This window comes from Pholcus phalangioides, unplaced genomic scaffold, assembly GCF_987345545.1.
Source record: "Pholcus phalangioides strain wild (caught in Gottingen) unplaced genomic scaffold, Ppha-v1.0 ptg000024l_1, whole genome shotgun sequence".
Lineage (NCBI taxonomy): Eukaryota > Metazoa > Arthropoda > Arachnida > Araneae > Pholcidae > Pholcus > Pholcus phalangioides.
Genome location: NW_028301616.1, coordinates 10537792 through 10554780, shown reverse-complemented (window position 1 = coordinate 10554780; position 16989 = coordinate 10537792). Strand labels below are relative to the sequence as shown.

At 40.9% G+C, this 16989-nt stretch overlaps 1 protein-coding gene across 1 annotated transcript; it reads left to right on the top strand.

Annotated features, from left to right (window-relative positions):
- Positions 1–2714: 2714 nt before the first annotated feature.
- Positions 2715–16774, top strand: LOC149068725 (uncharacterized). Its single transcript, XM_089251210.1, has 6 exons — positions 2715–2745; positions 3233–3276; positions 8856–9002; positions 13925–14209; positions 15968–16555; positions 16676–16774. The coding sequence occupies exons 1-6, from the start codon at positions 2715–2717 to the stop codon at positions 16772–16774; spliced, it is 1194 nt and encodes a 397-aa protein (XP_089107336.1).
- The last annotated feature ends 215 nt before the right edge of the window (positions 16775–16989 follow it).

Here is a 16989-nt window from a genome sequence, read left to right as displayed (position 1 = left end):
CAAGTGGTATTTCTGAGGCCCTACCAGGAAAGTTCTAGAAAATCTTAACTAGATCTCATTTTCGTTGGGGCCCCCGGGTGGGCCCATGCGTTAAGACGGCACTGCCAATCAGGCTACTCGTGTCCAAACGGCCCGGGTCCAAAGGTCTCACGTTCAAACAGCTGCGTCCGAACGTAATGTACAGCGAATTTTTTTTTTTTTTTTTTCATGTGAGCTGGGACCCCGGGGGGACAGTTGGATAAGTCAGGAGCCACGAGACGAAAATATGGTCGAAAGGGGGGTCCATAGACTATGCTCAAACCCTGGCCCCTGAGCCAGCATCACAGATCACTTAGTGACCCGCAGCACATTACAGATTATTTACGTGACCTGAGGCGCTATTCCAGATCACCTAAGTCGCCCGCGAAATGTTTTCAGATTAATAAAGGGGTGAGCACATTTGGGCTTTAGTAGCGACTTTCAAACCATCACATACAACAAAATTGATTGTCAATCTCGTCGCAGCATTTCTCCCCTTTTTTAGCTTATGATGGGTAGTGTTGCCATCTATGAACAGGTTATCAAACTAAATATTATGTCATTATATCATCAAGCCTTTTAACGGCGAATGTTCCCAATTGGGAACATCAGTTTCATTTTAATCAGAGAAAAAAAAATTCTCCCCACCCCCCGAATATGTGTGAGATTCAAAATTTAATTTGCAAAACTTATCTTCAATGGTTGACATGACTCACCAAGTGTATGCTGGCAGGGCACTACCACGAATCCCTGGGATAAATATCATTATTGTTATTTCATACTCTAGAAACCAATACGAGGAGTGCCCCCTCCACCAAACAAACACCTCAGTGTGGTGGGAGAGGGGGGGGACACGATGAACACCGAGATACTCGCAGGGAAAGGAAAATTTTAATTCCTAGTATATGAGCCCTCTAACTTCATTTCTTTTCAGATCGGGCATATTGTTTTTTATTTCACTTGCCCTGTTTCTCTGAGCACAGAATTTCGATATCTCATCTGTGAAGAGTTAGAAAATAACATGCTACTTTATGACATGTAGAGCATTGTTTTCTCCTCAGCAGAAACACACTAGAAACACGGAAGCATTCTCACTCATTCTCAGCGTATAAACGTCCATATTTTGTCATTTTATTCACCATGAGAAATGGTGCCTTTTTCAGTCGCTTTTACCCATAACCAACAAACAGGTTAAAAATAAAAATTTTATCAGCCAAAACATGCCTTCTTTAGAAAATAATCACGTAGTGTGTACAATATGTATTACATTGAGGAAACTCATTAAACTGGAGAGAGAGAGAGAGAGAGAGAGAACCCCTCCTGCCACCTATCAAATAAAAAACACAACTATTAGGATTCGAATTGTTGACCGGTTTTTGATTAATGTGCTGTACAAAAAACAAATAGTAAGTGATATTACTAAATAATTTATAAGCAATAATAATAATTAAAATGTTAAGTTTGCCTTAAATTTTTAGCAGTTCATGTTTGCGCATATGCATAGTAAAATAATATTAGTAAATCTTGCAAAGTTTGACACGTGTTCGCTTCTTGTGATTATAATTGAAAAAGTATCTAAACCGTTTTCAGTGATATGCTTTTCGTTTACAATTAAAATACGTCAAGGTAGGCTGACCGTTGAACGCACTATCTGGAAATTAAAAAGGGTCTTTGGTTCCACCGGAATAAAACTTTTTATTCAGCTCAGCAGAATTTTTTAAGCAGGCTATGTTTGGTATTTTTTGTATTTCATATATAATGACAGCAGGAGTACCAATGTATAACAGCACAATAGACAAAACAGACAATAAATTATAAACGATATGTGTATAACCAATGCGTAACGATGTTATTTATAATTTCATTCTCAATATGCAAGAGAAAGCGTTAAAGTAAGGTTACCAGAACTTCTGGGACATGAGGATGCATGCTCACTCATCTAAGGCTATGTCCCTTACATATGTTTACAAGCATAGGCGGAGATAGACTTGTAAGTCTGGGCGGATACGGTCATTATTTCTGGGGGGGGGGGGGGGGGCACGATGATGATGATGTCAATTCATATATGCATATATACATTAGATCATACGGGGGGGGCATTGCCCCCCCCCGTATCTCCGCCCATGGTTTGGACGTGGCCATTTGGACTGCAGAAATTTGGGCCAATGTCGTTTGGACAGCGTTTTGTGACCGCGTCCCCAATCACCTTTGTATTGATTCATTAAAGAATGCTTAGATTTTTTTTTCTGACTAAATCGGGGGGGGGGAGGTGGCAAAATTATTTAATTTCTTTAGAACCTACAAGATTTTTTATACGTAGACAAAGCTCAAGGGCGAGCAAAAAATTTCTCCAGCAACCCCCTGGCGTTTCCTTAAGACGACCCTGATACAGTAATAATATCAAATTTCAACAGAGTTAATGTTTCTTCGACAATATATGAAAACAATTAAGAAACGAGACGCGTTGGCTTCGGCCGTCCGGATAATAATACGGATAATTCCGCGGATAAAAGCGTTCTTAAATGAGCAGAAGTTCGTTCGTTATGCGATAAATTCCAAATACAAGGAGGAAAAACTTTATGATGGATTATAGTTATTTACAGCGATCCATGGACACTTTATGGATCGGTTTAACGAGTTACGACTGGTTGAAACTTGCGGGGCCCGTCACTGACAATTATTTGCTTTTGTCTATAATGACCTCTCAGGTCATCATATGTCTTATTGGTAAGTACACGAATTCATACGTTACTATTCAGGGGCCCGACTCAGGGCAAAGCAGGAATTTTTAGCCTGCTAACAGTCAATGTATGAGTTTAAATATTAGGGGAGAGACCATGCAGGGCCATCTTAATTGTATCATAGGTTCCCGAGTGAAGTGATTTTTCTGAGGCCCCTACCTTTTTAGAAATGCCTGCCTGTCAATTTGCATGCTTGCTATAGAAATTTTTAATCCGATCTCATTTTCATGAGTCATCCTCCCTCCTCTGCACTTGCCGCACCCGGGCCGTGCTTAGATGGGCCCATGCGTTGAGACAACACTGCCCCTCTCTTTGTGACGAGTTAAAGATGTTTGGTTCAATCTCAGTGAACAGTGAACGCATGTTTGAATTGAATTCTGGGGGCTGGGGGGAGTCCGAAATTGGAGGCCCCGGTCAAATGCAAAAAAACTTTATAATTATTTATTTAACCATGTTTTTTTCTGTCCTTACAGTTGTGAGCATATATGCCAAGTGCAAGAAGTTTGATGTCAAAATGGTGAGTGGATTTGCATCATATAATACTAGGCCTATCGAAATATGTATACACTGTCGAGTCACATTAGTATAAGCACCTGTTTTTGACATGAATTGTGCGTAGCAAATGAAATTAGAGTCGCGAATTGGTTTCGTATCAATATAAGATAGTGGCCACCAGTGCTGGACAAATCCCAAAAAATCTAGGTGCCAGAAAAAAGTTTTAGTCGCCGAAAAAGTCATTACCAGATGAAAAAAGTCTAAAATAATGCTTCTTTTGACTTTTTTTCAGGACACAGTGACCCTCTTTCATGTTGGCAGATGTGCTGCTATAAATTCCAAACATTTTGTGATGATCTCAGCCTACAATTTAGTAACTAAACAAAGAAAATTTTAGTCGCCAATTCAAATTTTTTAGTGCCTGGGATTTGCCCAGTGATGGTCGTCACAACCTTTTTTTTTCCTATGTGACAGTAGGACCGTCCCAATAGCAACATGGGTAGCCACCGAGCAAAGCGATGCTATAGGGAACCCATACCTAGCCAGAACAATAATAGCTTTACCAATTCAAGCACAGGTGTATTTACGGCGGGGGGAGGCTTAGAGGGCCCAGAGCGGAGAGTTCGGCGGGGCGGACAATTTGAGGTACGAGTGATCAAGAGAATTATTAGAATGGGAGAAATATGGCAAAACTTCTACAGCTCCACCAATGGCAAAAACATAAATACGCCTCTGCCTAGGGTAGCGAGTGACAAAACGAGTAAACATGTCCAAATGAACGAAGAGAGAATTCGGAATCGGCAATAAATTGCAGGTCCCGGTCTAATTAGGCGTCGTGTGCAGAAAATGACCGTGGTGCGGCAAAAATGGTTAAATGATCAAATGAGCACAATACCTACTAAACCATTCTGGGAAGCTGCAGACAAACCCTTGAATAGCGAACCGCGAGTGGCAAAAGTTTGAGAACCGCTGGCCTAGAGAGTGAAGAAGCGGGAAGTGACCAAGAAAGTTTGCAGGCATGTGACTGACCAAAGAAAAACGTAAAAAGTGTTTGAGCAATGGGAGTGACCTAAAAAGCAAGGGACCAGGTCAGTGAGCGGCCAAAATACTAACAAGAAAGCAGGTCCTAAATAGGGGAGGGACGACAAAGAGGACAACTGCCCCGGGCGAATAATTTTATGAAAGTACAAAAATACTGATATGCTTTAGGAGGTAGGGGGCAGTGCTGACGAAATTTTGCTTACAAGGGGGGGGGGGATAAAAAATGGCTAAAAATTTGCTGACGTAATACTTGAACGGCCCCTTAAACCAGTCAGCTTGGCTCCAGATGCTTACAACTTTCCAGCATCTTACTTCAGTGGTTCCCATATACTTTTTACGTCTAACTTTGAAAACACTTACAGCACTATATTTTAAAAACACCTAAACGATCTTGATATACTAAAGTGCCACTGAAATGGGGGGATAGACAACAATATGGATATATTATAGCACAACTCACCCAGGGCCTTCCTTATCGAACGCAGGGCCCGGTGCGAAAATAGTTTCGGGGCTCTGCTCTTCTTAGCCCGGATTTCATATCATTTTTTTGGGGAAGGGGAATCGAAAGATTCGTGCATTATCACAGAATATACAGGAATGCTGAAAAATATCTACTTACTAACGAAAATGCAGAGTTAGTAGAGGTAAAAAAAATCCTAGAATTGATAAAAATTTAGAATTAATGAGAGACGGAAATCCCGGAATACAGATAGAAAATCAGAATTACGAGAGAAAAAAAATCCCAAAATTTTTAGAGCGATGAAAATTCAGAATTAATGAGGAAAAAAATCTCAGAATCTACGGAAATCCAGAAGCCTTGAGTTCGTTAGGGAAAATATCTTATCTATATCCTCCCTTGGGTTCGAACCCGGGACCCTGACAACAATCTTCAAGATGGTAGACGAGCATCTTACCACCATGCCACTCGGGCAACGTTGCCGCACCTGTCGCATACCCCCTAAGGGTGGCTCTAAACTCAACTGCATCTATAAATATGTCAACCCCTTTGCATTGAGGCTTTTCGTAACGAATTCGAACGATATATTGTTGGAGTACCAGCGACAAATCTCTGAAACCGGCATCTTTCTTTAACATTTAAGGAATCGGGGGGGAATATGAGAAGAGCAGATTTTCCACTGCTTTCGCAGCCACTCTTTTCTTATATATATGTGTAACACTTTCTTTTTTATCCATCAAACCGTAGCGAGAAACGAGGAATAAAAGAATGTTGAAGTAAAAAAAAAAAAGAAAATCAATTCCCGTTTATATATTGTTATCAAAATAAAGTGTATTGACGAGGGAAAGAACAGCGAGGAAGCTCTACTCCATGCTGAGATATTTCGATCTTTTACGGGAAGGAAATTAAAAAAAGTGTACAAAAAAAACTCCACAGATCGTGTCAGAGTTGAAGTTACACATGGAAAATTATCGACTTCAATTCGTAATAATCTTAATTGTTTAAAATTATAATTCTACTATATTTACAGTGAAAAAAAATTCAAATTGATTAAATTTGCAACTCGTATTTGAAGAAAATTTTCGTGACAGTTGAAAAGAGTAGTAGTAAATGGTATTAAATGCTTAAAAGCTTAACACTCGGTGGTACCCATCCTGAATAAGCTTCATATACTGTCATCCAGTTAAATATAATTTCACAAATTTAAGCTATAGTTTTGTTCAAAGCTCATTAATTTGTCAAGGCAAGGTGAAAAAGTTCAATAATTTTCCACCAGGTATCATTTTGGTTGTAATTATCGTGTAGCGCATGTCCGATTTAGTGCATCTAGTCATTTCTTCCATCGCTCTATCTTCATCCATTCCAAAGTTATGGTCACTCGCAGATCTCGTATAAACGTATGCGTAGTTTCTTACAATCGTTTAACCTCTAAAGGCCGAGATTTCACTATAAAAGATTTACAAAATAGATATTTATTGCTTTTTATTAAAACTTTATTAAAATAACCAGACATTTACCAAAACTTTGGTAAAATGCACAAAAATGCAGTAGAGACACTATCAATCGAGACACGTGGCTAGACCAAGCTCAACCAGAAGTGTGTACATTTTACTTGCTCTAACGTGCTTGTAAATAAATTTACCTGGGGCCAGTAGATTTTTATTTTTACATTTCCAGGGATCGTTTTTCGTACCAGAGGTGACTCTGGATCAACAACATACAATTAGTAGAGGTTTTACTGCAGGCAACTTCAACATCAAAGTTTATTTATAAAACTTGAAAAATGCATCCAATAACAATTACATTCGAGCAAATGCAACCAATGATCTTATTGGTTGCATTTATTAAGTTTTATAAAACAATTTTTATAGAACTTTTGTAATCCCAGCCTAAGAATCATTTTGGGTCGCCCGGGAGCAATATATGAGAGAAATAAAGAACAGTGGGGAAATTTCACATTTAATCGAATAACTCCTGGAATATGGCAGATATAACCATGAAAGTAGCGTATTGGTATAGCAATACGAGTACGCGCCAAATGACAAGGAAGATTAGAACGCCACCTAGTGGAATATTTGGGAACTTTTCGTGTTGTCAAAGCAAGGTAGACAAAAAGTTTCAACAACCAGTAGATTTAGTTAATGAAAAACAAACTTGGTTATGAATAATGAAAATGAACGCATTGAAAAATTTGTGTACCTAATCCCTTAGTACACCTTTGCTGCTCATTCTACTGAGTTAAACCTTTGCAATTTGTTGTTATGTAAGTGCAGTAGTATGCCTGCTCTCTGTAGAGAGAGGAGCCCATGGAAATCAACAATCTCCTACCAAACACAAAACCCTTTAAAAACTGCAAAGTAAATGATCCCACAAAAGCAAGCTTACCAGGTGTCCATTTTTTTGCATTGTGACAAAAAACAGCCCTCTCCCCTCTTATTCCCTACTTTTTTTACGTTTGTTAAGCAAATCACGTTCATGGTAAAGGATTTGGAGACACAAAAGCAAAGGCCAACGGGCTAAATGACATTTTCATCAGTATGTCAGTTAAAGATTTCCAAGATGCTTGCAGGCAGTGGTTGGGAAAAATGCAAACGATGCTAATACGTAGGGTGAAGTGCTTCGAAAAAAAAAAAGTGAAATTTCTCTGAACACAAAAATTAAAAGAGAAGAAATCAAACGTTATTGGGGTTCGAAGGACCACCAAGTGTTTTTACGTGAATAAATCTATTTTGTATTTTTATCCTGTGCTTCATTCAAACATATTGAGGTTTTAAAAAAAATGTTCTGCCATTCAGACACCAATATATCTTCACGGAGCACCAAAAAATTCTTTATCGTAGCAAAGATTTTCAGAAAGATATTTTCTGACACAGTTTGGAAACCACTGTTTTTTCCGGAAATTTCGCCCCCGACGTTTCGTCCCCGGTACATTTCGTCCCAGAAATTTAGCCCCTTACATTTTGCCTGCTATGACCGTGTGAGTGACTGACTGCGTGAGTGACAGTATGAGCAAGTGCGAGTTCGTGAATGTATATGGTTGCGTAAATGACCACATAAATGATCAAGTGATTGACTGCATGAGTGACCAAGTGAGTGACAGTATGAGGAAGTGATTGTGAGTGAGTGTACGGTTGAGTAAATGACCATATGAATGATCAATCTGAATGGCTATATGAGTAAGTGACCGTATGAGTGACAAAGTAAGGGAATATGAGTCATGATCAAGTCAAGCGAAATGTCCGGGGCAAAATTTTCGGGGGAGAATTGTTGGGGGCAAAGTTTCCGTAAACTCCATCTGACTGGCACCAGTGACATAAAAAACCGTCAATCTGGATATAACATCCACCTATGGTCAGAGGCGCCGACATGAAAAAAACATTGGAGGGGCTGAAACTTGCTGGTCGTCCCGTATATATACGGGACACAAGCGCGTTCGCGGGAGAAGGAAGATGCAATGTATTTTTTTGTCAGAAATTACTGGGGGCCTCAGCCACCTTACAAAATTTATTGGGGGAGCTCAACTGGCTTCAGCCCGTAGGTACCGCCACCTATGCCGATTATATTTATGTAACTCAGCTGTAAATCTCCGTTCTCTTCGATTTCCTGGTGTATAAAACCTTTAAGAATATTTTCCGATTTTAACTATCTCATAAACAATGTCACTCAATTTTCAATTTCATTGCGGCTGCTCAAAAACTAAAAAGTTTTATTCTCGCGGAAAGCCAGTATGCGGATGAATCCTAGACAAATATATTTTGATGCACTCTTTGATATAGTGTATGGGGGTTTTTTTTTCTATTCAAAGTATTTTCTAATGTTCCTATTCAATGCGGTTTTTTTTTTTAATATTTTTATGTATAAATATATTTTTCTTACTTTATTCAATGTATTGTTTGTAATGTAAAAATGCATCACGAATGTATTTAACTCAGTGCAATCCTTTCCCTTCATCTCAAATTGATGTATTTTCTCACTCACTCTTCAGTATATAATTATACGTTCAAATGCCACCAAATTGCAATAGGCTCACGGCCTAACAATGAAATTTTGTCTTGTCTATCAAAAAAATATATATTTTCCGATTGATTTTACTTTACGTAAAGGAGCAGGTATTAGGAAACATCAAGTCCATGGAAAAAGAACTAGTGAGATCGTGCGATCTGATTCTAGTCGTGAAGAGATGTCTCAGGGATTACTGCCTGTCCATGTTGGTGACCGAAGCCCTCAAGGATGATAATGGTGAAAGTTGGGTCAGTGTCTTTATATGTTCCTATAAGAATTTCTATTTAATATGTTGATAATTACATGCGAGAAATAAGTTCATTCCTTACCGATAACTTCAAAATGGATTAACTAACGATTGTCGGTGGTTATAAGTAAATTGTCCATAATACTCAAGTGCTGGGAAGAAAGCGAGCCCAACGAGAGTCAAAGATGTTTGGTTAATCAGTAAAACATTATGTCAAATTTTGGAACATCATATATTGAGGCCCTAGGCAAATGCCCCAATTATTTGAAATGCGTAGGAACCTTACGTATAGTAACGCGGGCGAACACCCTAGAAATATGTAGAAGGACTACTTAATGGGCGGTGTACGGAATGAAATGTGAAAATGGCTACAGAGGAACTAGAATAGGATAGAAATAATTTAATTATAACTGCTTAAGCCGAAGCAAGTGAGCAAATAAACACAAGATTATATTAGACAGCAGTGGTGGTGGTCGAGTGGTTATAGTGACGGACTCGCAATGCGAGAATCCGGGTTTGAACCCCACAGTGGTGGTCGGCTGAAGTTGGTTTTCTGTGGTTCCTAACTTCAAGGCGCAAATTCGAGCCGATCTCCCCGTTAAAAAGTCTCGCCACAGAGAGCAACAGTCCTACAATGATAAATCATTCAATCATAACACTTCACTCATAGTTAGAAAAACTAGTGGCAGATGGCAGCACTACACATAACAAGCATTACAGAGAAACAACAAAAAACTTCACGTCAGGTTTCACTACACGTACACGCAAATTCCCGCATGTACCGATTCATTGGGGGGTTCCGCGGGGGGTGTGGGCGGGGTGCATGTGTGGTGTAGTAGTAGTAGGTAGGGCCTCCAAAAAATGGCTCGGGGATCCATGATGTTCTTAAGTCAGCCACCTCGTTGGGCAATTTGCCTGTTGTGGCGTTGTATTTGAAGAAAAAAAAAGGGGTGAGTTGAGATAATGCCACGTTTTTGACACCGGTGAAAAAACACCTAATCGTCAAAAACATTGAGAAAATTCATAAAATTGTCAATATACATTTCTGAGAATAAAAACAAATCAAATTTACATATAAGAATTGCCAATGCGTGTTTTTACAGCATTGATAAAGTCGCAAACCCAACCTGGCTGGGTGTTTGATCCGACTACCCCCCCCCCCCTAATTTCTGAGCCGAAGAGAGAGGATGCGAGAATAGTAGAATCAAAAACTCTGATCTTGGCAAATGTCTCCAATAGAAAAGAGTGCAAGAATTTATTGATGCGCTTTTTTTTAAAAAAGAGTATGCTTGATCTATATATATATATGCCTTGAGAAACATCCGTTATAATGGAAATTACTCCCCAAATACTTAGGGGCCGTTCAAGTATTATGTCATCATCGACGGGGGTGGGGGGGTTTCCGATTTGCTGACTTTTGATGACCGGGGGGAGGGGGTTTGGATAATGCTTACGTCATCAACCACCCCTTTATGAAAATATGAAATATTCTTAATGGTCCTTACTCGGTGAGCCAAAAACGAGAAAACCTTTCGAGAGTTTGTGGGCACTTGAAGTAACATTCCACTATTGATAAGAGCCCTATAGAGTAGAGCCACTTTAATTATCTCTAAATTTTTCGCGGATCCAAGTGGTCTGGAAATGTGTCCGGGCCGCTTAAGTGCTCTAGAACTGTGCCACGCATCACTCAAGTGATCCGTATTTATATGCCGCGGATCACTTAAATAATCTGAGAATGTACCGCGGGTAACTTGAGTGATGTAGAACCGCACTGGGGGCAACTTAAGTGCTCTAAAACTACGACACATGTCACTCAAGGGATCTCTAAACGTGTCACGGATCGCTTAAGTGTTCTGGAACTGTGTCGCGGGTCATTTAAGTGATTTGAAAATGTGCCACGGGCCACTTAAATGTTCTGGAATTGTACCACGGGTCACAAGCGATCCGTAAATGTGCCACTTGGTTCATTTTTTACAAAATTTGGTTTGAGGAGGGCAGGCTGCATCAGATAACCCCCAGGGTCATATTTGCTTCGTGGGCCAAGTGCCTTTATGTGATTTGTCATTATATGGCTTAGCGGGCGACTAGCAATGAATTTACTAAAGATAAATTTTGAGTTCATAGCCTTTTTAAATAACACATTGAAATTAACAGAAATTGATTCTAATAACATATAAAGGTATTTTCTTCCCCAATTTCAATTAAAAAAAATATTTTTTTGCCTTAAAAAAATAAATTTTTGATCGTGGGAGGGAACACGAGCCCCCTATACCCCCCCCCCCCCCGTGTACGTCTCTGATACCACCAATATGAGTTAGGATTCAGAGGGGCAGAGCTGATGACGAAATTTTGCTGACAGGAGGGGGGAGGGGGTCAGAGTTTTGCTTACTTTTGCTGACAATGGGGGTGGGGGGGGTCCAAAATGGCTAAACATTTTCTTACGTAATGCTTGAACGGCCCCTTAGTGATTGACCAATGCTACTTCTTCACCAAGAAAAGACTACCTGAAAGTGTCGGGGAGCCTGCTCCTAAGGACCACAATTTTGGATTTAGATAGGTTAACCTGAAGGAAGGATTCGTGAACAAAACTCTCGAGTCTCATCAACCTCTGCAGTCCATTCTTGGAATCTGCCATCAGAACAACATCATCAGCGAAAGGTATGACAATCACAGTCTCATTGAAAATCGAGACCCCGGTGCCCCCCGGTCTACAAGAAAGTCGTTGATAAATATATTTAAAAAAAAAGAGGGCTGAGGCCGCATCCCTGTTTTACCCCCCCCCCTTAGAATACGAAATTTCTCTGACAGGCCAACATGAGTGAGGACTGTGCTATGGTTTGAATTATACAGACCAACTACAGCGCTAACAAATTTGTAACTCGGACGAAAACGGAAAAAGTTTAATAAAGAGTAAGTTTCTATTTATTGAGTCAAAGGCGGTCCTGAAATCCACAAAGAAAGTAAATAGTTTCTGACGTCCTCGTGAAAGGGACTTTTCAATCGGTAACCTAAATCGCGTAATTCTAAAACCGGCCTGAAAAGAGGATAAAATATCATTGACAAAGAGCCATTCTTTTAAGCGATGGTACAACACGGAAACATATGATTTAGAAATCGTACATAGAGGTGAGATTGGGCGGTAGTTCTGAGGGTTGGATATAGATCCTTTTTTATGTAAAAAATAGGAAATGAGACTTGTTTTCCAGGAATCAGGAATATCGTGACGATCAAAAAATTTGTTAAAGTGGTTTACTAAGAACGGTCTTACCTCGTCCACTCTGAAAACTCTATTGGGATTCCATCCAAACCTGGGGCTTTGCCAGACTTGGTGGCTCTCAATGCCATGGAGATATCGTCGAGGGTAACGGGGGCATCCAGAAAAATGTCGTTTCAATTTGTGAAGAGGTTAAACGGTTCTAGAGGGGAGGAGCTGATGGTCTCTGAGAAAACAGTAGAAAAATATCCGGAACAGTGATATTATTATGGCTAACATGCGCTTTCCCTCGTTCATGAATTTTCAGAAAATTCCAGAATTTTGAGCTATTTTTAAACAGATCAGGATCCTCAATTAGTGATTTAAAATACATTAGTTTTTTACAGCGACAGAGTGAACGTGCTGTGTTTCTTAATTTCGCAAATCTTATGCGATTTTCCCCGGATCCAGACCTACGAAATCGATATAGAGCCCGATTTCGAGACCCAATAGCTTCCCTATAGTCTTCGTCAAACCAAGAGTAAGAAACACGGGATCTAGATTCCATCATGTCGGCGCCTCTGGTCGCGGAAGTGACCACGAGATGTAGCGTATTCCAATCCGCGTAGGAGATATCGATTTGGGAAAGAAGTGTGTCTACGTAGGATCTAAAAATTGGATCTAATCTCGGGAATCCAAAAAACTTTTTGCGCTTAAAGCAAGTTTTAAACATAGTGGGGGCACTAAAAATATATATTTGAATGGGAAAGTGATCAGAGTCGCAAAGATTGAGAACTTCAAAACGACTTATCAAACTTAAATAATCCGGCGAGCAAAAGGCATAGTCCACAAAAGAGGAACCGTTGCCTCCAACGTACGTTACAAAGCCACCAGAATCCCCCGATATCTCGACCATTTAGAACATTTAAATCATTGAGCTTGCATTGATATATATAAGATCTATAAGCATACGGCCCCTGAAGTTGATCGCAGTATCGTAGGAACTGCTAGGTTTCCAAAATAGTGGGCAAGATATCCCAATCCGTGGAAATACTAGAAAAGCCTATTCTATCATTAAAATCACCGAGCAAGATTATTTGCGACTTGAATATGGTAAAAAGTTGAAAATATTGATAAAAAATTACATTCCACATTCGGACGGATTAATACATACAAAAATATAAGATTCAAATAAAGATCCTGTAGGTTGCATTCGATCGCGACAAAAAAAAATCATCCCTGTGTACAGGATTTTATATGCAATACATTTCCTAGTACATAGCAACCAGCCATTTTTAAAACGACCATTTCTAGTTACTGGGGAGAACACAAAGTTAAAATCAAAAGAGTCCTGCAGGTAGAGTAGGAGACCAGACTGGCTTCACCCATTAAAAAAATATCATTTTTCGAAAGAATATTGCAGCTATGATTATCAATAGAAAAAATCCCCCGCGACATTCCACGACAGAACTTTATTCGGGCTTCGGCTATTGTATCAGCGAGGTGAGCACTCGAACAGTGTCGTCAGTCTCGTTATACATAAAACAATATGTAGGAACTTTCGATAACAGACATATATGGGGGCCCGGAAGCTGTCCGCCAACGCGTTGTGCCCACAATAAGAAATTAGCGAAATGAATCGAGGTCCCAACTTCACGACATTCGAGAAAGTGTCCGTTAATTTGTCCGCAACGTACTTATGGTGTGCCTCACTTTTATTCCTACTGCAGGTATGGATAAATTCTGGAAGCTCGTCGAGGGCCGAACAGATGCGTTACTCGAGAAGTAACCTGCCGACAGCTCTCAGCGACATCAACGTCACCATCGAGACGGTGCATTTGCTGACCGAGCAGAAGCTGGCAAGGATCAGTCGCCTATTGGAGAACGTCCGCGAAGAACAGACCGTGTTGCTGGGACGCCAGGCCGTCGAATCTCCCATCGAGAAGTCCGTCCAGACCGAAGTCGCAGAACGAGTCTGTTTGCCAGCGCAGAAATGCGGTGAAAACGACGACAAGGTAATAATGTCCACTTTTATCCTCTGCATTAGTATTTCGTTAGTGACGAAGTGTGACCTTGAGAGGATAGTTGGCCCCAAATCGGTACACGTGCTGTCCTAATCGTACACGAGATATACTCGAGTGTATGATCTCCGCTTTGAAGTACGGCTTGTATGAATTGAGCAGGGGTGCAACTAGATGCTCGGTCAGCCGAGTCAGTTTGGCACATCCTTGTAATGTTGAAGGCAGTGCCGTCTTAATGCATTTGCCCACCCGGGAGTCCCCAAGAGAAAGGGGACTTACAAAAATGAGAACCGGTAGGAATTTTCCAGGAGGGGCCTCAGAAAAATCACTTGTCCCAGGGACCCATGATGCTCTTAAGACGGCCTTGGTTGAAGGAGAGTTTAAAGGGTGAAATTTGCGCCCCCCCCCCCTTTGGTATTGCGATGTGGAAATCAGGTAAGCCTGCCCCCCCCCAAATTGTGGCCCTGAAATTGAGGCTCGGTCCCACGGGATAAATCTCATTATATTTTGTTGTCATATCAGTAATATTCTGTACAAGGTCCTTCAAAAAAATGTGACATTGGAGGCCCTATCATGCCTCTCCACATGGCCAGAGCGCAGAGCCCCCTTCTTGACATGAAACTCTTTCTACTTGTACTATAAATTTATAATATAGGGAGAGGCGTGAAAAATCCTGAACTGGTGTGCGACTTAAGATCTTGGCCTATCGGTCCGACTTCCAGGATCTGGGAACAACTTTCCCCCTTCTTCCAGTAACGCTAACGCCGTAGCTCCCGAATCGTTATTACGAAAATTGATGGAACATTTTGCTGACACAGCTCTAGAAAACGCCTGTACAGTCTCCATCGAATCCTAACAACTAGGATTTTAAATGATAATAATAATAATAATAATACAATAAGTCACGTGACCGGGCCGCGAATGGTTTATGGGGGTGAGGCATTCAGGACAGTTCCTGCCAATATTTTGGTCACCTGCATTCACCCACCACGAATCTCATAGAACATGTTTGGAATATGATTAGAAAGTCCATTCGTACGCATAGGCAGTGCTGTTTTAATTATGTACCCACCTAGGCAAGGCCCAAGGACTTCAAGTGCATCGGGGACCTCACATTGATGAAATCTGGTATTGATTTTTCGATAATAAGTATTTATATTGGTATTTTTAAAACGACTTCTGATTATGGATAGAGCTCCTTGAAACCCTCTGCTGACTTATCTGCCATCTTTGAGCGAAGTGTGACGTCTGTATCGTGTTTTCTCTCCTGCCTTTGTTTTAAGGATTTGACGTCACTTCGAAAAAAAGTGTTTTACCGCTATGTACTTAGTAGTTACATACCAAGATAGAAGACGATCAGTCCGCCCGGTCATCAAGGCGTCTTAATTATAGGCGGTTATCGAAACCACGCTTGGCTAGTAAATCACTTTCAAGAGACTTTCGCTGACTGGTAGAGTCTGTGCCACGTCTGATTACAGCACTGCGTCGGGCTAAAGGAGGTCCAACTCGATGTTAGACAACTATCGCGCGAATTTTGGCATTTCAGTATACCCCTACAAAGGTGTGGCTGACAGAGCTCCCCCCAACCCGGGATTCTAAAACAATTCTCATCTTTTTTTCACATTATAAATTTTCAGTTGAGGGACTGCCAAAATGGAGAGCTATGCAGTATCAGTATGCTATATTGGGACGCTTATGTTACTGTTTTCACATGCTATAAATGAGCTCTGCTCACGCTGCTCTATTCCGCAGGCTCTGCAGAAGAAGGGCGGTACAGAGTCCTCGAACCACGACATCTCGGCAATAATATCCGAGTTCAAAGCGGGCTCGGAACTCTCGTCACAAACGATCCAGAAATGCGCCACGAAGCTCCAGAAGGAATTGCGTTGCCTCGAGGACCAGCTGAAGGTCGAGCTGCTTCAGGCCTGCGACGCGATGAAGGTGCTCGTGCAGAACGCGCAACAGCAGAACATGGAGCAGTGCGAGAAGGTCATGAGGTTCATTGCGGAGCTGAACGAGACGGCCCTGGGACAGATGGTCTCGTCGATGGACCACCTCAAGAAGTGCGTCCGCTTCGCGCACGAGCAACAGGACAGCGCCTCGTCGAGTATATGCAAGAAGCTCGAGAAATTCTCCAGCACGGCGCTGTGCAGGCAAGACGACATCATAGCTACCGTGACGGACCTCAAGACTCAGGTGGCCTGTTCCCTGGAGGCCTTCGGAGACGACATCGATAACCTCGAGACCAGGTTGTCCCAAATATGCAGCGACCTGTCGCTCCTGAATGGCAGTCGGGCGTCGATCTCTTCCGAATCTGTCGCCAGTTGCGCAGAAGCCAAGGTAAGGTCTTGGAATCGATAAAAAAATGTGAAATAAAAAATGCAAAATATTTAGTTGTAATTTTTTTTGGATACTTTTTAAACAAATCGGTATATGTGCTTTTTTCTTTTCTTGCCACAGAGTCGATCCCTGGACAAGGAAAACTGGATTGACGCCGATAATATAATGGACTTCGATGCCATTTCTCTCGTGTCGAACTCTTCGCAAGAGATTTCTTGAAGTCATGGAAAGTCTTTGAAATTTTTATGATAATTTTTACTATTTTTTCTGCTGTTTTCGAAGAATAACATGAGTTTTGAAAAGTACTTAATGACGAATTAAAGTTAGAAGTGTGTGTTTCTCGAACTTTTTTCTCTTGAAATAATTTTCAATATTCTAGGAATCTTCGGAGATATCCATCCACTAGACAGTTCCCCCAAAGTAATTTCCATGTT